At 40.6% G+C, this 24,791-nt stretch overlaps 2 protein-coding genes across 2 annotated transcripts in view; one reads left to right on the top strand and one right to left on the bottom strand.

Annotated features, from left to right (window-relative positions):
- LCT (lactase) overlaps window positions 1-6,848 on the top strand; it is a 48,501-nt gene extending 41,653 nt beyond the window's left edge. The window contains exons 14-17 of the mRNA XM_027590891.1: window positions 1,205-1,339; window positions 3,203-3,426; window positions 4,225-4,452; window positions 5,081-6,848. Coding sequence (XP_027446692.1) covers window positions 1,205-1,339; window positions 3,203-3,426; window positions 4,225-4,452; window positions 5,081-5,301 — 808 coding nt within the window. The 3' untranslated portion in view covers window positions 5,302-6,848. The remainder of the gene's footprint in view (window positions 1-1,204; window positions 1,340-3,202; window positions 3,427-4,224; window positions 4,453-5,080) is intronic.
- Window positions 6,849-9,886: 3,038 nt separating this feature from the next.
- UBXN4 (UBX domain protein 4) overlaps window positions 9,887-24,791 on the bottom strand; it is a 59,647-nt gene continuing 44,742 nt past the window's right edge. The window contains exons 10-13 of the mRNA XM_027590892.2: window positions 23,763-23,865; window positions 20,973-21,104; window positions 19,828-20,027; window positions 9,887-10,549 (exon numbers count right to left, since the gene is read on the bottom strand). Coding sequence (XP_027446693.2) covers window positions 10,411-10,549; window positions 19,828-20,027; window positions 20,973-21,104; window positions 23,763-23,865 — 574 coding nt within the window. The 3' untranslated portion in view covers window positions 9,887-10,410. The remainder of the gene's footprint in view (window positions 10,550-19,827; window positions 20,028-20,972; window positions 21,105-23,762; window positions 23,866-24,791) is intronic.

Here is a 24,791-nt window from a genome sequence, read left to right as displayed (position 1 = left end):
GGTGGGCTGAGTAGAACCAGGAGCTTTCATGGACAATGTGGGACTTTAGTTAAGCTGGGCCTTGACAATGAAGTGTGGGAGAGCAGAGGGCATTCCAACTGAAGGGAGGGCGTGAGAGCTGGCCTGGTGGGAATGAGTGGGGTACCTGCAATTGAGGGTTGGGAGGACTGGCCCAGTGGGTTGGGGGTGGGGGTCCAGGCACAGGGGCTCAGCCTTGATGCCACAAGCCCTAAGGAGCTACTGCTAGCTCCTGGGCAGGAGAGTGAGGGGTGTGAGGGGTTTGGGCTTTAGTTTTCTCCCAGCATTTCAGAAACCCCAGTGGGGTAAGGTTTTGATCCGCCAGGTGAATGGCAGCAGAAATCTCAAAATGAAAGTGTCAGCTGCCCAAGCAGGGTCATCTCTAAGCAAGCCTAAACTAGCAGCCCCAGGGGTTTCCTGTCAGGACACACATACCATCAGATTCGGCTGCGGAACCTGTAAGTGCTGCCCCCAAGTGCCTGTCAGTCACGTTCAGTAGAAAAGCCTCACTTAGACTACACGTGGAAAATGCTCCACCAGAGGTTTAAGAAAAAAAAAAAAAGTGTAGTAAAATCATATGAGCATAAAAGTCCAAATCTCAAAAGTTCAATAAATTTTAAAAAAATATTTCCCCTACTATAAGGATGGACTTTGGAGAGAAGAGGCATGCCTAAACAAACCACAACAGAAACAAAGTACCTTAGAAAGGACAGATTATGGAAATACAAATGATATTAAAACCTGGTGACCATGAAGGATTAGTCTCAAGGGATGTATCTCTGACATGTTCTTGACTTCAAAATCTATCATAGATGGTAAACATCTGAAGTTGCATGTCAATTTCTGAAGTAAATAAAAATGTGGATATGGACATGTGTGTACATAATGTCTGTATGGCCCTGAAGAGGTCATTTATAAAAGTCACTTGTAGTTCCATTTGGCCAACGCAGGAAGAGAGAGGATCTTGTCACAAAAAAGGGCAGGGAAGTTTATGGTCTGGTGGGAGAAGCCTCACCTCGGGTGCTTCAGCAGCAGCTGGAGGGACCTCTCCTTGCTTCTGGACAGCTGCCCACCTCATCACCACCAGGCCTATAGTTACAGCGCTCTCCCAATCCTGCCCTGGGACATTCTCTTCCCAAAGCATGATGCTCAAGCCCCCCTACTTCTCATGGCTTCTTCCATCCAGGCTCCCAGAGTTCACGGAGAGTGAGAAGAGGAGGATCAATGGCACCTATGACTTTTTTGGGTTCAATCACTACACCACCATCCTGGCCTACAACCTTGACTATGCCTCTTGGATCTCTTCCTTTGATGCAGATAGGTAAGTCAGCCAACAGGGCACTTGGAACAATCTCTGGAGAAGACAGCAAGGTGCCTCTTTGCCCAGCTCTTACTGCACAGCCTCAGGAAAGCTGCCTCCTGGTGCCATACATCCTGGGATTTGAAGATGAGTCCACTCCTAAGATACCTAATCAAACCTCTGTCAGTCGGCTAGTAATACCAGCTAGCATTTCCAAAGTGCTTCCCATTGAGACAGACATACTTGAAGTTTTTGTCAAACACGTTCAAGACTTCAAGTATTTTTCTTCCCTTGGTTTTCTTCTTTTGTCAAATTTGTTTCACTTATCAGATGTATTTCAAAGTAACAGTAAGGTTGGTGTCCCCCCCTCCTTTTTGGGGTAAAGGTGAAACTATTATTTCCACTCACGATGGAAACATCAGAAAGCAAGAATAGAAATTCTTGTGGGTGTCATTCCAGAAGTATATGTGTATGTGTAGGGGGTTATATTACCTCTCCTCTTCATAAATATAATATGTAAGTACATATATAAACTATATAAGATATATAGTATAGTTTATGTAGTATGTATTTATACACAAAAATATATTACCAAAAACCAAGATTATATGTGTGTGTGTGTGTATATATATACACACACACACACACACACACACACACACACACTATCTTGTTCCTTTTATAACGAGCATGTTTCCACATCAACTGTGATTCTGTCTAGGTTCTTTTAAAACAAACACCTACCCTCCCCCACCACTGCATTCTGCAAACCCCAGAGTCAGACTCGCAGGGGGCTGAGAACACCACCCTGCTGGTCCCTGTCCGAGCACTCACTGGACTCTTGCTGCCTCATGGTTCCTTGCACTGTCTCCCCATGACCTGTGTTCAGACTTACAAAATGTTCTGGGTCCAGTTCAGCTGAGAAAGATAAATTCAGTTACTGATAAGACTGTATTTTTTTTTTCTGAAGGATTTGGACATTAAGATCTAAATAATTCGTCCTTATTTGAAATGTATGACTCTGCAGAGAAAGACAAATACCATGTGATCTCACTCATGTGAAATTTAAGAAGGAAAACAGAGAACATATGGGAAGGAGAGAGGGAAACAAACCATAGGAGACTCTTAATAGAGAACAAACCGAGGATTGGTGGAGGGAGGTGGGTGGGGATGGGCTGCATGAGTGACAGGTATTAAGGAGGGCACTTGTGGTGATGAGCACTGGGTGTTTTATGTAAGTGACAAATCACTGAATTCTACTCTGGAAACCAATATTGCACTGTAGGTTAAGCAAAATTTAAAAAAAAAGTGATTCTGGAGACATTCAGGTTTTTGTGCTTCCCCCGGAGGTGCTTCTTTGGCACAAGCTGTTGCCCTCTCCTGGTCCATCACTGGAGAGAGGCAGGGTCTTGGGCACTTAAAGCAGGTCCCAGCCTATCTGCTGCCCGTCCTCACCAAATGGGGGCCCCAACCATGGGTGCCTGTGGCCACACCTGTGGTGTTGACTAGATGTCATTGACACGGGGAAGCCCATTCTCTCTCCTGACACAGCACTCAAATCCTATTGGAGGCTGTGATCAGGGAATCCCAGAGCCTTTCACAGCCTTTGGACGGTTCAGTCCATGAGTAAAGCCATTCATCTGTAGAGGTGCAAACAGAGCTCAGGTGGCCTGTCACAGCTACACCAGCAATGAGCAGTAAGACTAGAACTAATGAAAAGGGAATGTGAGGCAACCTAACTCTTCTGCAGTTAGTTATGACTGTCAAGTCTAGACTAAACCTAAGGCTTTGCCTAGTATAAATCCTGCTTCGTGTTTTGTGCAAAGGGCCTCTTGGGATTTACAAACTGAGACCTATGTATCTCCTGTGTTTGAACCTGTGTAGGGGAGTTGCCTCCATTACAGATCGCTCCTGGCCTGACTCTGGTTCCTTCTGGCTGAAGGTAACACCTTTTGGCTTCAGGAAGATACTGAACTGGTTAAAGGAGGAGTACAACAACCCCCCAATTTATGTAACAGAGAATGGAGTGTCCCAACGGGGAGAAATGGACCTCAATGACACCCTAAGGATCTACTACCTCCGCAGTTACATCAATGAAGCCCTCAAAGGTAGGAAAGGCCCATCCCTTCCTCCATGTGCACCTTTCACCACTGGAAACACCTGCTAACGTCTCCAGTTTGGGGAATACTGAATCCACGAGACCCCATCATGAGAAAAAGGTGGCTTCTCACTCCTCTTGGGTTTAAGCTTTTCTTTGAGGCTGCACTCGAGTCTTTTCCTTCCTAGATGTAAGCTCTGCAACCAAACCCTGTTGCCTGATTAAGAGTGAGACCTGAATTCCTGGCCAGGGTCATCTGCTCTGCCAGATGATCCCTGATGTCTGATGTCCCTGAACAGCAGCGACCTGCTGAAGGCAGGGGCTAGGAGGAGGAGGCGCAGGCTGCGGGGGCTGTCTGTAGGGTCTTTTGTTCCTCAAGCAAAAGTCTGAGACCCTCAGCTCAGCAGAACCCCCTGGGATGGGATTAGGACAAGGGACTGTAAGTAACTCTGAGTGAAAGAGAGTGCTGCGGCAGCGGAAAGAAATGGTTAGAAAGTCCTAGCCCACTGAAAATCTTTTCCAAGGGCCACTTATTTTCTTTAGGAAGAAGCATTAACACTCTAAGGCACTCCCCAAGACTGGTATCCCAACATGTGGAGACAGAGGATTGCAGGTGACTCAGCAGGATTAACGTAGCCTACCCAAGTTCCTGATTCCCATTCAGGACTGAGCCTTTCTAGGAAAATGCTGATGGCTCTTAAGCTGGGAATGTAGGAGAGCTGTGGGCAGGCGTGGCTCCTGTAGGCCCAGCGGAATGGGGTCTTATAAGACAAAGGAAGCTCATGCTGTGGCCTCTGCATTTGGGCAGCTGTGCAGGATAAGGTGGACCTTCGAGGATACACGGTTTGGAGTGTGATGGACAACTTTGAGTGGACCATAGGCTTTGCAGAGAGGTTTGGTCTGCATTTTGTGAACTACACAGACCCTTCTCTGCCAAGAATCCCAAAAGCATCAGCCAAGTTCTTCGCCTCTATAGCCCGGTGCAATGGCTTCCCTGACCCAGCTGCAGGGCCGCACCCTTGCCTCCAGCCAGAAGGTGAGCCGTGGCTCTGGGAGGGACTAAGCCAGAAGGTGAGAGGGGCCTTTTCAGTCTATTTTCTTCTTGTTTATTCCCCTCCTCTCTGTCTTTCTCATATTTATTTTCATTCATTCATTCAATATTTTCTTTGAATGCTCCAGACATTCTTAGGATGAAACAAAGGAACCAAGGATTAACGTTACATCTAGAAACTAGGCCCTGGTCTGGGAAGAACAAGTCTAGGTTCTTGTCCCAGCCCTACCACTAACTGTGCAGCCTGAGGCAAGAAACTAGGCACATACCTCCAGGTGGATGTGAGGATCTAATACAATGACTGCAAACACAGTGCTTGGCATGATGTAAGGGGCCTAATACTTGAATGACTGAAAAAGCATTAATTACTACAGAAAAGAGATAATTATCCACTTTACTCCAATTGTTGACAGATTTTTAAAAAAATACAACTACTTCAGAGGTTCAGTAACTCGGGGAAAGGGATGCATCCTGTCACCTCAGCCAGGAGCTCGCTCTGGATACCTGTGTGACTCTATCCCAAGGACCTAGGTCGGGCCTAATATCGGTTAACACTGAGCTGGTAAGTACATCTGTATGAGTGCATAAACTGTCCTCTGTCTGCCTCTCCTAGCTGCTGGACCTAACGTCAGCCCCCTGCAAGAGGAGGAAGTTCGGTTTCTGGGGCTAACACTAGGAGCGACAGAAGCCCAGACAGCTTTGTACGTACTCTTTTCGCTGGCAATTCTCGGTGTCTCCTGTGTTACATTTCTGTCATACAAGTACTGTAAGCACTCCAAACAAGGGAAAACACCAGCAGGCCAACAGGAATTGAGCACTATTTCTGCATTCTGACCCACAAGTTACCACTTGCTCCAGTTCTGCAAAATAAGCCGAGTTTGCCTGTATACCTTCACTGCCCACAAAACTCCTTAGGACCTTCTACTCTGCCCATGCCAGATTTCTTCACAATGGCCTTCACTGTTAGAGACTACATGAATCTTGAAGGCTCTCAATCTCTAATTAAAATGGAAATACATGCATCTTGTCCCAGTATCAGGAATTTATTAGAGCACTAGAAGACCCTGCACCTGGCTCTTGTGGAAATAGTAAAAACCATAGCAATCCTTTTTATAAAACATCAACTCCACTGTGCAGATAGACTGCATTGTCATCTCCTGCCCTCTCTTCAAATTGCCTCTCAGCCTCAGACCTTGTGTTGCTCAGAAAAGAAAAATGGTACTGTGAGCTATGTCCTATATCCTATGGCTGCTTCTCCTTGAGAAGGCAGGTTCCACAGAATTTATGCAGTCACACAAGCCCTCTGGGGCTTCTAAGCTTTTCCACCAGACCCATGCTTTCTGCTTATATTACATATTCCCTGAGCAGAGATACCCTAACATTCAAAGAGAGATGACCTCTGAATGATCCCTTACTCCTCTCATAGCCACCTTTTATGTCCTTCCTGCCTTTCCCCTGCCCAGGATGACTTCTAAGGACCCAAGAATAGCCTTCAAGGCCCATGTAATCTGCCCTTGGTTCACTGTTTCTTTTCTTTCCCTCTCAATTTGTGGTAATTCTGAACCTTGTGTAAGCCCTTGACTATACCCTCTTCCTTTGTGTCTTTGCAAATACTATTCCAAATACTATTCTTCTCCCTAGGATGCCCCTTCTTCTGAAAATGCCCTTCAAATCTCAGCTCAAATAATGCACTTTTCCCTCTGCATAGCTTGCCCTGAATTCCTCAAAACATTCCTTCCTCTACTTTGCTTATAAATATCCCCTATTACAACTTGTCCATATTATACTGGAAGTGTGTATTTCTCTACTATCAGCCTCTTGAGGATAAAGGACCATGTCTCACTGTCCCTAGCAAGCACATTTTGCAGACAGGGCACAGAAAGCACACCTGCTCCTTTTGTGTGTTCATTCACAAAACACATCCAAAGTAGTGGTGGAAGCACAGAAAGATGATGTGGTCTTTTATCAATTCCCTACAATGTGCTAATAATAGACAATCTCGGTACAGAATACTTAAACACTTATTTGGTCTATACATTCTTTATAGATATCAGGGAGGATGTTATTTATAAATAAAGAGTAGTTTTCAGCTAGATTTAAAACAGTGATCATGGGGTGCCTGGCTGCTTGGTCGGTGGAGCATGCTACTCTTGACCAGGGGGTCATGAGTTGAGCCCCACATGTGGTGTGTTTACTTAAAATTAAATAAGTGACTGATTATGCTTGAAATTTTGTTTCTTGCAGGCATGCCTTACCTGAATTTGTTGTATCTATAGAAAATTCCTATCAAATGTTTCACTGCTGGGGGCCCCAACCGACAATTTATGGTATAGAAACAATTTTCCTCCATCAATAGATTGGAAAAGTTTGTCAGATGGGGATAAGGGTGGTTCTAAAACTGAAAGAACTCAGTATTCTATGCTGTCAATTACCTCTAACTCTCAAAATTCAATGTAACTTTTTTGAGGAGGGGGGCATAGACTGATAGTTTCATATTAAATAAACTTGTAAGAACAGAACAATCTGGGCAAAAAAAGAACATTAAAACATTATAGAGCTAGCTATAAAAAAAATAGCTTGGTAGCAGAGAGAAAAGAAAGATCAACAAAAGACAAGACTGTACACATAAACAACTACATCTGGACATAAAGGCCAGGACAAAGGGGACATGCCAAATTAGGGGGACAGACGGAGTAGTCCACAAATGGTGGTAGGTCAAGAGGTTAGCTCCTGAGGATGTAAGCCACAGGGAAGTGAGCCAGATCCCATCCCAGGATACTAGATTTAAATGTAAAAAAACTGAAACCATGAAGAGTACTAGGACAGATGAATTTTTTAAAATTAATTTGCAAAGAGAGGTATTTATAAGACTTAGGGCCCAGAGGCCATAAAGAAAAACTGATAAATTTGATCACACAAATACTGTTGGCAAAAAATTACTGTCAATATACTCATCAAAAGATAAACAGGGAGAAAATATAGTATATGTTAGACAAAGGGCTAAATTTATGTACATGGAATTCTTATAAATCAATAAAGATGAAAAAAATTGGCAAGTACAGGCAGTTCTCAAAATAAATTGAAATGACCGATATTAAAAGACACTCAACTACATTCATGATCAACACAATGCATATAAAATGCATATAATTTTTCATCACTGACAAAGATGAAAAATATAACTTGGTAAGAATGGGGGGAAATCAACATTCTCAGACACTGTTGGTGGGAGGGTAAATTCATAGAGCCTTTAGAGGTGGCACTTTGGCAGCCTCATTTATAATCCAAACTATAAACACTCCATGACTCAGTTATACAAACATATCCTACTGGTGTATTTTCACAGCTAAGAAGATACTGCCCCAAAGATGTTCAGTATAGCAGTATCTCTAACAGAAGAACAAAAACAAGCGGGGGGGGGGGGGGACAAAACAAAACAAAAACCTATAATAACAGATGTCACCAGAGAATGGATAAGTTGGGGTACATTTACCAAGTAAAATGTTACACAGACATTAATAAGAATGAGGTAGCTATGTGTTGACAGGGAACAATCTTCGAGACTGTGTAAGTAAAAACCTAGATGCAGAGTAGTATATATATATAACTGTATTTAAAAAATATCACAGGGTGCCTGGGTGGCTCAGTTGGTTAAGCAACTGCCTTCAGCTCAGGTTATGATCCTGGGGTCCAGGGATTGAGTCCCACATCGGGCTCCCTGCTCAGCGGGGAGTCAGCTTCTCCCTCTGACCCTCTTCCCTCTCGTGCTCTCTCTCACTCTCTTTCTCAAATAAATAAAATCTTTAAAAAAATAAATTAAATAAAAAATATCACATATTGGCTTATATATGCGTAACATTTTTCTGAAGATTACAAAAGAAACTGTTATTAGAGGTTACCTCTGGGGACTAGAACTGGGATAAGATGCAAGGAAAGAGACGTTTTCATTTTACAGCCTTCTATATCATTTTGAATTTTTTTTACCAAGCATATTTTTTAAATTATAAAGCTGAGGAGGGAATCCTCCTACTCAAAGATTGTGGACCATTCTTTTATGTCCATTTCTCTGATATTTAATTTTTTTCAAGCAAACAGACTTGAGGTACTCCAAGTTTCTGCAAGCATATTTCTAGTAGTTATTAGCAGGGTCACACCCATTTGAAAGGTTTTGGGTTTTTTTAAAATCACATATTGCTGTATTTTTTTAAGATTACAATCCTTGACTTAAATGGGATGCTTGGTGGAAGTTTTTCTTTTCCAAACTCATTTTAAATTATGCAAGTAATATGATCATTGCAGAAAATTGGGAAAACCTATTAGGGTGCAAAAAGAATTAAAAGAACATATAACCATCTTACCATTGTTAATGCTTGGTTGTTTTCTTTACACTATGTTAATACAGGTACTATTTATATATAAAATGTGTTTATAAAGCTGAGATCATACTATACCTACAAATCTGTATTCTGCTCCCCCCAACACATAACAGGTAGTCAATGAATGTATGTTAAACTGAATTGACAAATTAGTACTGTACCATTTCTCCTCATCAGAAGTTAATTATTTCTGCAGAAGGCATTTGGTTGGTGTAAGACCTAATGAGTATGTTTGTACCTAAACTTTGTCTACACTTATGATCATTCCTTAGAAAAAATGATCAAGGAGTTTGAAACATTTAAGGTTGCTGATGTTTTCCGGAAAGAGTATACCAGTTTTCACTCTTACCAACGTCATAGCCCGGCTATTTCCTTGCCTTGTTGCCCTTTAGCATTTTTAAAAATCGTTATTTCATAGGTGAAAACAAAGTTTGCTCTGAGAAAATTTCTTCCTCCTGTTAAAAAATTAAGTCTGTAAGTTCACTCAAAAGCGCTATCTTCCAATCTAAAAATGGAAGGTTAAAAAAGGAACTGTCAAGCTTACTCTCTTCTTCAAACATGATGAGTTAGTGGTCTCCACTACCAAAAACAAAGGGATGAAGTATCGTGTAAGTCAGGTTAACAATCTCTTTAAATTCTTAAGAATAACCAAATGAGCAAAAGGCATATCTTTATTCCATACTTCCTGTCCTACCTACAGGTACCTTAGGTCTTTGAAAGGTGATTGTCCAGAGCAAAACTTCATGATAAAGGCGAGAGAGAACTAGCTGTAACTCAGCAGCGGTTTTGCATCTGAGGAGAACAAAGACCATATATAACATTACACAAAGTGATGCCTCACTGACTTAGGACAGACAGTAACATAGCATCCATGTGTGTCAGAAAACGTCTTCCTCCTATATCAAGTAGGGTAGTCACAGCTACTTTCCTGAGATAGCTTCAGGGCAGTATTGGGGGAAAAAAAATTAAACACATGACCTCAACAGAGCCCTGTGCAACAAAAAGATGCTAAGGTAACAAAACTTAAAACAAAACTAAGATCATTTCGATTTTTGGAAAAGATTTTTTATTGTGTTTAAAAACTACAAGATTTTGCTTGCAGCTGATGAGCAAAAAGAGAAAAGTTAAACATAAATTATCATCTGACTGGCTAGTTAAAAATGCTCTGACTCCGAGTCAAATTACTCAGTGACATACCAGTTACTTTGTGTGGACTTAAGAGTTCTGGAGCAAAATAGCTCTAAACAAAACATGTCATCTGAGAGCATGGGGCTAACAGGTATATGAGATACTGAGTAAGAAAGCTGATAAAGGGGGGCTGTGGCAGACCTTTTGATTCTTTTAGGCTTCTAGCAGTTGGTTACCATATGCAAGGACCTAGCGGCCAGTTACTTCATCTCTTGAGTTGTCCGAGGAGTTAAACAACTTTAACCCACTAAACAAGAATAAAGGGACACTTTATAGACCAGCTGGGAAACAAAAAAGCAGTCCCACTTCTCCAGTAGAATTTTAGTTGCATTAAATCATAAGGGAAACAATGATTATTGCACATACTGTACTTGTCACACTACATCTGTTGAGTAGAATTTCCATTCCAGGTGTTGTTTTCATCTTCACCATCATCTTGAGTCCTCAATCTGTAGATCTTCCCCTCCTTTTTAAAGTCTTCCCCCCGTTTCTCCAGCACTCTTTTCCTGACTGGGTCCCTGACGTAAGGAGAGAGGGAGAAAATAGAAGGTGACAAAAACTAAAAGTAGCAGTAATACAAAGCTGTTTCCTTTACACTTCCATCAGAACAGGCAGCTGTATTTTACAGAGAGTCCAGAGGAGATGATCATATGCTAACACGGCACAAGACTATACACGTTTTTGGAAGGTTAACTTCATCTGTTTTCCAAGCCAAATCAGCCCAGTCCCTGCTCCATTATTATGGATCTCTTGATGACTTTCTAAGCTTTACGTGAATAGGGCCATCGCTAACTAATCTTTATTATTTACGCAAACTGATTTATCTACTAAAATGTGTATAACTGGGGCACCTGGGTGGCTCAGTTGGTTAAGCGACTGCCTTCAGCTTAGGTCATGATCCTGGAGTCCCGGGATCGAGTCCTACATCGGGCTCCCTGCTCGGCAGGGAGTCTGCTTCTCCCTCTGACCCTCTTCCCTCTTGTACTCTCTATCTCTCATTCTCTCTCTCTCAAATAAATAAAATCTTTAAAAAATAAAATAAAATAAAATGTGTATAACTTACACGGCACCCTAGAGCTTATCCAAGCTCCATTTCTAGCCTAATTTACAGAAATCATCAATTATTAATTTTTAATCCTTTCATAATCTGTAAGAAGGATTGATTTATACTGGCAGATAAAGTCCAAATGGCGAAGGAGCAGGAGACCTAAATTTCTTCTGGTCCCAGGAATTCAGCTAGATAGTTATCAAACCATTCTGAACACCTACAAACTCAACAAGGAGATCGAAGAAAAGAACAGCTGCAATGCTATGAACAGAAAAGCGACCACTTTCTGGAAGGCAGGAGGTGCAGAGAGGCGAATCTAAGGCGATACTCGGGAAGACACCGTGGGGGGAGGGAGACCCCGTTAGCTGCTACCAGCAAGTAATAGAGCAGCAGAGCACAAAATTGAAACTTTTAGAAGTCGGCTCCGCAGAGGGACGTTGCTCCAGTGGCTAAGTGGGGGGTGGGACCCTCGCTGGGACAGTGTGGTCTCAGGGCCCTTGGGGTCACAGAAAGACCAGGGGTGCTTGAGTGCGGGAGAGCTCCCAGGTATCAGAGTGGGGAAGCCAGCTGCAGAGATGGAGCCGAGGAGCGGGCTCTCAGCTCGGGGTTGCCATAAACCGTGATCCGTGGCACAGTTTGGCCACTGCTCTTCCAGCAGGGACCCAACAAGTGTCAGATCCAGGGAGACTCCCCTTCCTCCCCCGAGAGGAGCAGCGCAGGAGCACACCACAAGGATCTACTGGGTTTGCAGACTCCAAACAGGGTCGTGAGCCAGAGATAGAAACGCTCAGTCACAGGCCAGGTGAGCACAGAGTGCGGCCAGAGACCAGGGAAACGGGAGTGACTGACTGCTTTTCTCTGGGGGCGCACTGAGCAGTGGGGCCCTATGTTCTTGGCTCCTCCAGGGCAGAAATTGGGAGGCCGCCATTTTCACTCCTGTCCTGCAAAGCTGTACAGAAAGCCTGCAGGGAACAAAAGCTACGAGAGCAAACCCGAGATTACTTAGCCCAGACCCAGCAAGGGCGGGGCAATTCCGTCTCCTGCAAAGACATTTGGGAACCACTGCAACAGGCCCCTCCCCGAGAAGATCAGCAAGAACAGCCAGCCAAGACCAAGTTTACTGATCAATGCGAACAGCAGAACTCCAGCACTAGGGGAATACACCACATAGAACTCATAGCTTTTTATCCCCCATGATTCTTAGTCTTTCAACTTTTTAAAAAAATTTTTCTTCTTTCCTTTTTCAACCAACTTATCAATTCCTTTCTTAAAATCTAATTTTCATTTTTACAGCCATATTCTATCCCTCCATTTTACCTTATTTTTGTGTGTGTGTGTGTGTGTATATATATATATGTTTTTCTTTCTTTAAACTTCTGAGATGCAGTTTCTTCTAACAGACCAAAATACACCCAAAATCTAGTGTATGGCTTTGTTCTATTCACCAGCCTGATCACATTCTCTCCTTTTCCCCCCCCAGTTTCAGGTCTCTTCTGATATGTTTAGTGTGTATTTCTCTGAGGTCATGGTTGACCTTTGAGTATTTTGTTCTCTCGTTCATCTATTCTCCGGACAGAATGACAAGATGGAAAAACTTACCTCAAAAAAGAGAACAAGAGGCAGTACTGACCACCAGGGACTTAATCAGTATGGACGTTAGTAAGATGTCAGAACTAGAGTTCAGAATAATTATTATAAAGATACTAGCTAGGCTTGAAAAAACCATAGAAGACACTAGAGAATCCCTTTCTGGAGAAATAAAAGAACTAAAATCTAACCAAGTTGAAATAAAAAATGCTATTAATGAGGTGCAATAAAAAATGGAGGCTCTAACTGCTAGGATAAGTGAGGCAGCAGAAGACAGAATTAGTGATACAGAAGACCAAATGATGGAGAATAAAGCAGCTGAGAAAGAGAGAGATAAACAACTACTGGATTATGAGGGGAGAGTTCAAGACATAAGTGATACCATAAAGCGAAACAATATTAAAATAATTAGAGAATAAAATAATTCTCCCAGAAGAAGAATAAAGGGGGGGCAGAAAGTATATTGGAGCAAATTATAGCAGAGAACTTCCCTAATGTGGAGAAGGAAACAGGCATCAAAATCCAGAAGGCACAAAGAACTCCTGTCAAAATCAATAAAAATAGGTCAATACCCCAACATCCAATAGTAAAACTTACAAATCTCAGAGACAAAGAGAAAATCCTGTTAGCAGCCTGGACAAGAGGTCTGTAACCTACAATTATGGAAACATTAGATTGGCAGCAGACCTATCCACAGAGACCTGGCAGGCCAGAAAGGACTGGCATGATATGTTCAGGGTACTAAACAAGAAAAATATGCAGCCAAGAATACTTTACCAGCTAGGCTGTCACTGAAAATAGAAGGAGTGATAAAAAGCTTCCAGGACAAACAGAAACTAAAAGAATTTGTGATCACCAAACCAGCCCCAAGCAAAGAGAAAGCCTAAAAGTAACATAGACCAGAAAGGAACACAAACAATATACAGTAACAGTCACCTTACAGGCAATACAATGGCACTAAATTCATATCTTTCAATAGTTACCCTGAAGGTAAATGGGCTAAATGCCCTAATCAAAAGACACAGGGTATCAGACTGGATAAAAAGCAAGACCCATTGATATGCTGTCTGCAAGAGACTCATTTTAGACCCAAAGACACCTCCAGACTCAAAGTGAGGGGGTCAAAAACCATTTATCATGCTAATGGGACATCAGAAGAAAGCTGGGGTGGCAATCTTTTATTAAACAAGTAAGATTTTTACCCAAAGACTGTAGTAAGAGATGAAGAAGGACACTATATCATAATTAAAGGGTCTATTCAACAAGAAGATCTAACAATTGTAAATATTTATGCCCCTAACATGGGAGCAGCCAATTATATAAGCCAGTTAAGGACAAAATCAAAGAAACACATTTACAAAAATACTAGGGGACTTTAACAACCCCCTCACTGCAATGGACAGATCATCTAAGCAGAAGATCAACAAGGAAATAAGGGCTTTGAATGACACACGAGACCAGATGGACTTCACAGATATATTCAGAACATTCCATCCCAAAGCAACAGAATACACATTCTTCTCTAGTGCACATGGAACATTTTCCAGAATAGATCACATCCTGGGTTACAAATCAGGTCTCAACCACTACCAAAAGACTGGGATCATTCCCTGCATATTTGTGGACCACAATGCTTTGAAACTGGAATTCAATCACAAGAGGAAAGTTGGAAAGAACTCAAATACATGGAGGCTAAAGAGCATCCTACTAAAGAATGTGTGGGTCAACCAGGAAATTAAAGAATTTTAAAAATTCATGGAAACAAATGCAAATGAAAACACAACTGTTCAAAATCTTTGGGAGGCAGCAAAGGTGGTCCTAAAAGGGAAGTATATACTACAAGACTTTCTCAAGAAACATGAAAGGTCTCAAATACACAACCTAACCCTATACCTAAAGGAGCTGGAGAAAGAACAGCAAATAAAGCCTAAATTCAGCATAAGAGAAATAATAAAGATTAGAGCAAAAATCAATGAAATAGAAACCAAAAGAACAGTAGAACAGATCAATGAAACTAGGAGCTGATTCTTTGAAAGAATTAATAAGATTAATAAACCCTTGGCCAGACTTATCCAAAAGAACAGAGAAAGGACCCAAATAAAATCACAAATGAAAGAGGAGATCACAACCAACACCGAAGAAATACAATTATAAGAACATATTATTAGCAACTATATGCCAACAAATTAGACAACGTGGAAGAAACGGACGCATTCCTAGAGATGTATAAACTATCAAAACTGAACCAGGAAGAAATAGAAAACCTGAACAGACCCATAACCAGCAGGGAAATTGTAGCATTAATCAAAAATCTCCCAACAAACAAGAGCCCAGGTCCAGATGGCTTCCCAGGGGAATTCTACCAAACATTTAAAGAATTAATACCTATTGTTCTGAAACTTCCAAAAAATAGTAGGAATGGAAGGAAAACTTCCAAACTCTTTTTATGAGGCCAGCATTACCTTGATCAGGTAGACAAAGCAGACAAAGACCCTACCAAAAAGAATTACAGACCAATATCCCTGATGAACATGGATGTAAAAATTCTCACCAAAATACTAGCCAATAGGATCCAACAGTATATTAAAGGGTTATTCACCATGACCACGTGGGATTTATTCCTGGGCTGGAAGGGTGGTTCAACATCCGCAAATCAATCAATGTGATACACTACATTATTAAAAGAAAGGCCAAGAACCATATGATCCTCTCAAGAGATGCAGAAAAAGCATTTGACAAAGTACAGCATCCTTTCTTGATTAAAACTCTTCAGAGTGTAGGGATAGAGGATACATACCTCAATATCATAAAAGCCATCTATGAAAAACCCACAGCGAATATCATTCTCAATGGGGAAAAACTGAGAGCTTTTCCTCTAACGTCAGGAACACAGCAGGAAGTCCACTATCATCACTGCTGTTCAACACAGTACTAGAAGTCCTAGCCTCAGCAATCAGACAACAAAAAGAAATAAAAGGCATCCGAATTGGCAAAGAAGTCAAACTCTCACTCTCTGCAGATGATTTGATACTTTATGTGGAAAACCCAGAAGACTCCACCCCAAAACTGCTAGAACTCAAACAGGAATTCAGTAAAGTGGCAGGATATAAAATTAATGTACAGAAATCAGATGCATTTCTATATACCAACAATGAGACAGAAGAAAGAGAAATTAAGGAATCGATTCCATTTAAAACTGCACCCCAAGAGTGCCTGGGTGGCTCAGTTGGTTAGGCGACTGCCTTCGGCTCAGGTCATGATCCTGGAGTCCTGGGATCGAGTCCCGCATCGGGCTCCCTGCTCAGCGGGGAGTCTGCTTCTCCCTCTGACCCTCTGACCCTCTTCCCTCTTGTGCTGTCATTCTCTCTCTCTCAAATAAATAAAATCTTTAAAAAAAAAAAAAAACTGCACCCCAAACCATAAGATACCTAAAAATAAATTTAACCAAAGAGGCAAAGAATCTGTACTCAGAAAACTATAAAACACTCATGAAATAAATCGAGGAATACACAAAAAAATGGAAAAATGGTCCATTCTCATGGATTAGAAGAACAAATACTGTTAAAATGTCTATGCTATCTAGAGCAATCTACACATTCAATGCAATCCCTATCAAAATACCATCAACTTTTTTCACAGAACTCGAACAAATAATCCTAAAATTTGCATGGAACCAGAAAAGACCCCGAATAGCCAGAGGAATGTTGAAAAAGAAAACCAAAGCTGGTGGCATCACAATTCCAGACTTCAAAGCTCTATTACAACGCTGTAATCTTCAAGACAGTTGGGTACTGGCACAAAAACAGACACATAGATCAATGGAACATAACAGAGAACTCAGAAATGGACCCTCAACTCTATGGTCAACTAATCTTCAACAAAGCAGGAAAGAATATCCAATGGAAAAAAGAAAGTCTCTTCAACAAATGGTATTGGGAAAGTTGGAGAGCCAGATGCAGAAGAATGAACCTGGACCATTTCCTTACACCATACACAAAAATAGACTCAAAATGTATGAAAGACCTAAATGTGAGACAGGAATCCATCAAAATCCTTGAGAAGAACACAGGAAGCAACCTCTTTGACTTCGGCTGCAGCAGCTTTTTTTTTTTTTTTTTTTTTTTTTGCAGCTTCTTGCTAGACATGCCGCCAAAGGCAAAAGAAAGAAAGGCAAAAATGAACTATTGGGACTTCATCAAGATAAAAGCTTTTGCACAGCAAAGAAACAGTCAACAAAACCAAAAGACAACAGACAGAATGGGAGAAGATATTTGCAAATGACATATCAGATAAAGGGCTAGTATCCAAAATCTATAAAGAACTTACCAAACTCAACACAGAAAGAATAATCCAATCAAGAAATGGGCAGAAGACATGAAGAGACATTTCTGCAAAGACATCCAAATGGCCAACAGACAAATAAGTACTCAGCATCACTCAGCATCAGGCAAATACAAATCAAAACCACAATGAGATACCATTTCACACCAGTCAGAATGGCTAAAATTAACAAGTCAGGAAATGACAGATATTGGTGAGGATGCAGAGAAAGGGGAACCCTTCTACATGTTGGTGGGAATGCAAGCTGGTGCAGCCACTCTGGAAAACAGTATGGAAGTTCCTCAAAAAGTTGAAAATAGAGCTACTATATGAACCAGCAATTGCACTACTGGGTATTTATCCCAAAGATACAAATGTTAGTGATCCGAAGGGGCACATACACCCCAATGTTTATAGCAGCGATGTCCACAATAGCCAAACTATGGAAAGAGACCAGATATACAATGGATATTACACAGCCATCAAAAATGAAATCTTGCCATTTGCAACAATGTGGATGGAACTAGAGGGTATTACGCTAAGTGAAATAAGTCAATCAGAGCAAGACAATTATCATATGATCTTGCTGATATGTGGAATTTAAGAAACAAGACAGAGGAAGACAGGAAAAAATGAAACAAGACGAAACTGGAAAGGGAGACAATGCATGAGAGACTCAATCTCAGGAAACAAACTGAGGGTTGCTGGCGGAGGGGTGAGGGAATGGGCTGGCTGGGTGATGGACACTGGGTAGGGTATGTATTGTGGTTGAGTGCTGTGAATTGTGTAAGACTGATGAATCACAGACCTGTACCCTTGAAACAAATAATACAACATATGTTAATAATTAAAAAAAAAGTTAACTCACGCAATAATCTGGTTAAAACAAGGGACAGATGTAAATCTAGTGGCAGAAGATCAACTGGATTATTCCAATGTTTCTGGTGAGAAATTATGAGATCTTTGACTAAGGCAGTGGAAAGGAATGAAACAAAATATATTTAGGAGATTAAATCTGTGAAACTGACAGATTAGATATAGAAGGGTAAGGAAAAAGGGAGAAAAATTGACTATGAATTTTATTTCTTGAGTGACTAAACGAATAGATTGAGAATAGAAAGGAAAAGGTTTGTAGGAAAATATGTTTTATTGTCCAATGAATAAATGTATTTCATAAATGACACTAAAAAAAAAAAGAACAAACAGGCTTTCAGCATCTGAAAATGGAAAGGAAAACGGGTGAAATTTAAGCTAATACATTCTCCAACGGTCGGGGGGTGGGGGGGAACCAACAGTGGAACACAAAGCTTTGCTCTCAAGATATACATTCATCCATCCTTTGCCCCAACCTAGTATCTCTTCCCTTATTTGAAAAAAGTTTTAAAAGCCCACACAGCAGGGCACCTGGCTGGCTTAGTTAGAAGAGCTTGTGTCCCTTGGTCTCAGGGTCATGAGCTTGAGCCCCACACTGGGGGCAGTTTACTTAATAAAAAAAATAATAGTAAAAAAAAAGAAAAACAAACCCACACAGCAAGCTATGCTACGTAACAGTAATTCAGAATTAAATGCATCTACCCATTGCTCGGTAAGAGTTCTAAAATTCAGCACTAACAAGACCTAGTTTGGGGGCGCCTGGGTGGCTCAGTCGTTAAGTGTCTTGCTTTCGGCTCAGGTCATGATCCCAGGATCCTGGGATTGAGCCCCACATCGGGCTCCCTGCTCAGCAGGAAGACTGCTTCTCCCTCTCCCACTCCCCCTGCTTATGTTCCCACTCTCGCTCTCTGTCAAATAAATAAATAAAATCTTTAAAAAAAAAAAAAAAGGACCTAGTTTGAATGCCATTCCCAGTCTAGAGAAGAATTTCCCTGTATCCCCACTTAAGTAATGTACTAAGGATATGACTGGTCTTCCTAATAGCTACAAAAGAAACCAAGATAAAGGCTAAATCAGCCCAATCACAATATTCATTAAATCTTCATCTAGAGAGTCAATAGGATATAAGACCAAGGACTTTATTTACTGATGGCAGACCAAAGCAAGGATTTTCATTACTTATTGCAGAGGATTGGGGTATGTGCTATAATGCATATTAATGGCTGAACAGTGTTTAACAGCAAGAGGTATATATTATAATAAATCGTGCTATTATTTAATTAGAAAAAGCTACAATCCCACCGTCCAGGAAAATACTTCCATTAACCTGTTTCAAATATGCAGAATCTTAACAGAGGTATGAGCTAAAATCATTGGTGTTGTTAAGAATTACCATTCTAACCTTGGCCATCTGCAATAAAAAGAAGGCCTCTTGTTTAAGGGAGTAGTGTAAAATAACACTCTGAAGAAGGCACCATTTTCAAGTGAATATCCAGTTTTCTCAGTTTGGTCTTTCTCTGAATGAAGACAGGAGAAGACAGGAAGCAAATCAAAGAGCTACCAGGGATTAAAATTATCTAAAGCACAGTGACACCTCCAAAAAAATGTATACAAGATTACTGTGAGAAATTAATTAAATGAAATATCTTGTTGGACAAAACATGGTTAGCAAGAAAGATACTACTATTTAGGCCTGGAAAAAAAAAATCTGCCTTTACAATTACACGATAAGAAGTCAATAAATAAAACCAGCAGAGGTGATGTTGATTTTTGTGGAGTAGGTTTTAGAAAGATGGTTGAGAAAACTCAGGTAGTGAGCGTCCCAGGAGAGATTATAGAGTTAAACTTCAGAACATTTAAATTTTTTCCCTTATGTAGAAAGATGGCAAAGTACCCATAACAAAAATGTTCATTTTGAATTTGAGCATCACTAACACATTCTCCACATGGGTAAACACAAACAAATACCTTTTTTCTGAGTTGCTAGATGATGTAAGGTTTGAGGACTCCGATGCTGCTGCTCTCACAGAGGTCTGTGCAGGAGGGTTACTAAATAGGAAGTTGCTAATCAATCTCCAGATGGCAAGGAATGGGTAAAGGACTGTCCCCAACAATGTCCAAAAGTCTCCACTGGAAGAAGGTACCATGGATGTGGTTGGTCTTCCTGCCTAAAAATTAAGAAATAAACCTCAATAAAGGCTCCATGAGCCCAATCACATTACACTCAAGGTTCTAGATGAATCTTTTATCTGGAAAACAAAGTCCTATTGACTTTAGTTTACTGCAAGAAGGTACCATTACCATCTTCTGCTGTTTTTCAAATGTATATTTTATATAAACTTCTGGGAACTCCAGGAGCTCTGTTTTTTACAGGAGTAATCACAACACTGAAACTAGAAAGTGTTCTTGGTGAAATGAACCAATTATTTTTAAGAGAACTAACCTTCTGTTTGTAATGAAATCAACAACTTTGGTAAGAAAAGTCTTCCTTGCTTATTAAAAACCAGGGAAAGGTTTCAAAACCTCAGTGAATACAAATTAATCCTGATTAAGACTAATTGTTTCAGGTGTGGGGCTCTAGTTCAGAACCAGGAAAACTATCCTAATCAAAATACAGAAGACCAGGCTCTACATCTCTGGCACTTAGGGGATGCCTTGGCCAAGTCATGTAAAGTTTCTGAGCCTCTTCATAGAGATTAAAATACTGTTGTGAGGATCAAATGTGATGAATATGTTTAAAAATCAATGTTACTTTTATGTTAAAGTCTTTTCTTAAAAAAGTTGGTAAACAGTAGGGTCATACATAAATAAAAGACACTAAAGCCATACATTATACCAATACTGTGCATTTCTTATTTTCTTACTGGTCATTTTTGTATATGAAAATAGGTGAGGAAAAAGGTGAAAATTAAAATATTTAATGCCTCATTAGCAATACAAATATAAAACACACAGGAAAATGGAACGATAAATTAATCTAACATTTTTGGACAATCTGAATTTAATTACGCACAGTACCTGTTTCACCTTCCCTTCCACTGATTTTAAGAAATGATCAAGAGTAGAACAAACAGGAATGTAAAGATAGAAAAAAAAAATACGTATATACATACCGGCAGTAGTACCACTGAAGCACTTGGGGCAAGTTCCAAATCCAACAATTTCTTTTTATAATCTTCTTTGGTAAATTCCCTCCGGGGAAACATGGTTGCTAGTGAAAAATTACCGTAAGTGTTGCCAACAGTCTGTAACATAACATAAGTTTAAAACCTTACAAAGGTGCCTTTTTAAAGTAAGATATTACATACCCAAATGCATCCAAAACAACTGCTTTAATTCAAACTGCCTTAATTTTAAAGTTCATTCAGGGGCTAAGTCAGGTAAGTGTCCAACTCTTGGTTTTGGGTCAAGTCATGATCTCAGGTTTGTGAGTTCAGGCCCTGCTCAGCACAGAGTCTGCTCCAAATTCTCTCTCCCTCTCCCTCCCGCCCCGTGCCCCACCCTGCACGTGCTCTCTCTCTCTCTCTCAAAAAATAAATAAAATCTTAAAAAAAAGGAGGAGCGTGCCTGGGTGACTCAGTGGGTTAAGCGTCTCTGCCTTCCGCTCAGGTCATGATCCCAGGTTCCTGGGATTGAGCCCCGTATCGGGCTCGAGTCTGCTTCTCCCTCTCCATCTGCCTGCCACTCTGCCTGCTTGTGCTCACTCTCTGTCAAATAAATAAATAAAATCTTAAAAAAAAAAAAAAAAGTTGGGACGCCTGGGCGGCTCAGTCGGTTAAGCGGCTGCCTTTAGCTCAGGTTATGATCTCACGATCCAGGGATCGAGTCCTGATCAGGATCCAGTCCCGCATCGGGCTCCTTGCTCAGCAGGGAGCCTGCTTCTCCCTCTGTCTGCCTCTCCCCTGGCTTGTGCTCGCTCTCTCTGACAAATAAATTTTAAAAATCTTAAAAAAAAAATGAAATAAATCTTAAAAAGTTCATTCAAATGTAAACTCACAAAATCTTTATAAAAACTTTGTGCTTCAAAAAGTAGCTCAAAGCTACCAAATCCGAATAGTACCTAAAAGCTTTTACAAGCCAAAAATGATCACAAAATAGCAAGATTATAGTTCCTAAAACCATCTAAATAAACTGAGTAAAAATGAACAGTTGTCTATCTCTTTTGAATATTCCTGCAGTTTGCCATTAGTTTTCACTATACTTTGGCAAACTTATATACTATCTCTCCGATATACATCTGGATTATAGGCATTCCCTATTAAAAATCTGGAATAGTCCAAAACTTTCCTCATATCTATGTAACATCAGAAGTTTCATGTCTTCCTTGTCTCAAAAAAATAAATGGCCCATAGTCAATCCCTGCCACACACACTCCCAGATCCAGGAAGCTACACTGGGCAGCATCACAATTATCTTCATAATTTTAAGTCACCTATACTTGTAAAATCTTAGATAAATGTTTCTCTCTCCCTAGAAGATTCCAAAGAAACAGACCAACACCTTTGTTCTTTGTATTTTTTTTAACTGGAGGTCATATACATACCTCTCACTGTTCTTACTTTAACATGAAGACATACAAAAATACAAAATTAGGTTACTGTACTGAAATAAAGTTCTAATAGGACTGATACAAAGATTTTTTTCCCATGTGGCTTCCTCCTTCACTTACCTGTGGTAGAAGCGGTACGACTCAGGCCAGGAGTAAGTATTCCCTTTTGGGAGGCCCCAATTGGGGCTCCAGGGCAAAAGAAGAATAAAAGAGGTACTGGGGGTTGGTTCCACTGTAAGCTTAGGGAAAAAGAGTTCTTAAAAATGTTTTTACATTGCAAAGCCCAGCTCACCATTGGAGGAAGGCAGACAGCTTTTTAGGTACTCTCTTGGGATCCACAAGTGAGAAAGCAGACTAAATGGGGAGATGAGGTCTAGGGGAAAGATCTGAATCCTAATTTTAACCTTGAAAAGCTAATGAGACCAAGAGTTGGGTATATCATGAGCCCAGATCCTAAAGGACATTGAATGACTAGAATCCTTTTTGAAAAAGGACTCATTCAGAGAATAAAAACTACAGCTGACCCTTAAACAACATGGGTGTGAACTGTGTGGGCCCCCCTAGACACGGATTTTTTACAGTACAGCATTATAAATGTATGTTCTCTCCCTTGATTTTAACATTTTCTTTCCTCTAGCTAACTTTAAGAATACAATATATATGATATATATAATATACAAAATATGTGTTAATCGACTGTTACTGGTAAGGCTTCTGGCCAACAGTAGGCTAGTAGCAGTTTAGTGTTTGCAGAATCAAAACTTATACATGGATTTTCAACTGTGCAGGGGGTTGGCAACTCTTAATACCCACACTGTTCAAGGGTCAACTGTAATTGGAAATTACTCATATCTTATTTTCTAAGATACAAAATTTCACACCAACTCAGATTTTGAGTAAGGCCATATTCTGGAAGAAGATACCTGTTACCAAATAAAAGATTACTGATCTTTAGGCCTGGACACCTGCCAGATGGCGGGAAAATGGCCAGCCCCGAGGTGACCTGCAGAAAATGTGAAGAGAGAGGAAGAAAAACTGCATCCTTTTACAGGTGACAACTCCCTCAGACTAGACCTTTGGAGAATCATTTGCAAAAACAGTGAGAAAAGTTTCAAAAAGCCTATTTTACAGTATCAGGAAATCCCTATTTCTGCACAAGAAACAGATGTGCTTTCCTTATGTGGCACTAATACATGATGGAAGCTCTACAACACCCCAGAGGTGTCTGGTGCTCCCTCCTGGGGATAAGTCATGACTTACACTCTACAAATCAGGCTTGGAAATTTTTTCCTCCTACATTTTAATAACCTATTCATCTACCTTTACTACAACTCAAGACAAGACATAAATTTACCTGTGCAGCGAACTGTCTTGCTTCTTCTAGAGGAGCATCAGAAGGGAACTGATTTGTAAAGGACGAACCATCAGGAAGACGAAATTGAATTCTTGCAACAGTGCTATGAAAAAAGATTAAAATCAGCATCTTTACCTCTACATATTCTCAAACAATATCATTAAAAGAGAAAATGAAGTGAAAATGTGCAAAATAAAAATGGGCTTTTTCCCACGTGAGACCTCTTCATTTATTATTTTTTAGTAACAGCTTTATCGAGATATAATTTACATAACATAAAATTCACCCTTTTATTTTTTAAAGATTTTTAAGTAATCTCTACATCCGAGTTGGGGCTCGAACTCACAACCCCAACTGAGATCAAGAGTTGCACGCTCCACCGACTGAATTTTAATTCACCCTTTTAAAGCATACAATTAGGGGTGCCTGGGTGGCTCAGTTGGTTAGGCATCTTCCTTTGGCTCAGGTCATGATCCTGGGATCCTGGCTTAAGCCCCACACTGGCCTACCTACTTAACAAGGGACTTGCTTCTCCCTCTCCTCCTCAGTCATGCTCTCTCTCATTGTCTCTGTCAAATAAATAAAATCTTCTAAAAAAAAAAGCATACAATTTAGTGGTTTTTATTACAGTCACAGTTGTGCAACCATCACCACTATTTAATTCCAACCAAACATTCTCATCACCCCAAAAAGAAACCCTGAACCCATCAGCAATTGCTCCCTACTCCTCCCTCATCTAGCCCTTTGGCAAGCACTTACCTACTTTCTGCCTCTAAGAATTTGCCCATTTCAGAAAAATTCCATTATATGGAATAGTAGAATGTGTGACTTTTTGGTAACTGGCTTTCCTGTAACATTATGTTCTCAAAGTTCATCCATGTTGTAGCATGTGTCAGGACTTCATTCCTTTTAATTACTGAATAATATTTATAATCCCATCAGCAGTGTAGGAGAGTTTCAAAGTGTCCGCATCCTTGCCAAGATGTGTTGTTGCTTTTTTAAGCTTAGGCATCCTGAAGGGCATTCAAC

Source organism: Zalophus californianus, chromosome 3 (genome assembly GCF_009762305.2).
Source record: "Zalophus californianus isolate mZalCal1 chromosome 3, mZalCal1.pri.v2, whole genome shotgun sequence".
In the NCBI taxonomy this organism is placed as follows: Eukaryota; Metazoa; Chordata; class Mammalia; order Carnivora; family Otariidae; genus Zalophus; species Zalophus californianus.
Note: the sequence above shows the minus strand (reverse complement) of the source record. Positions and strands in the feature narration are given on the sequence as shown.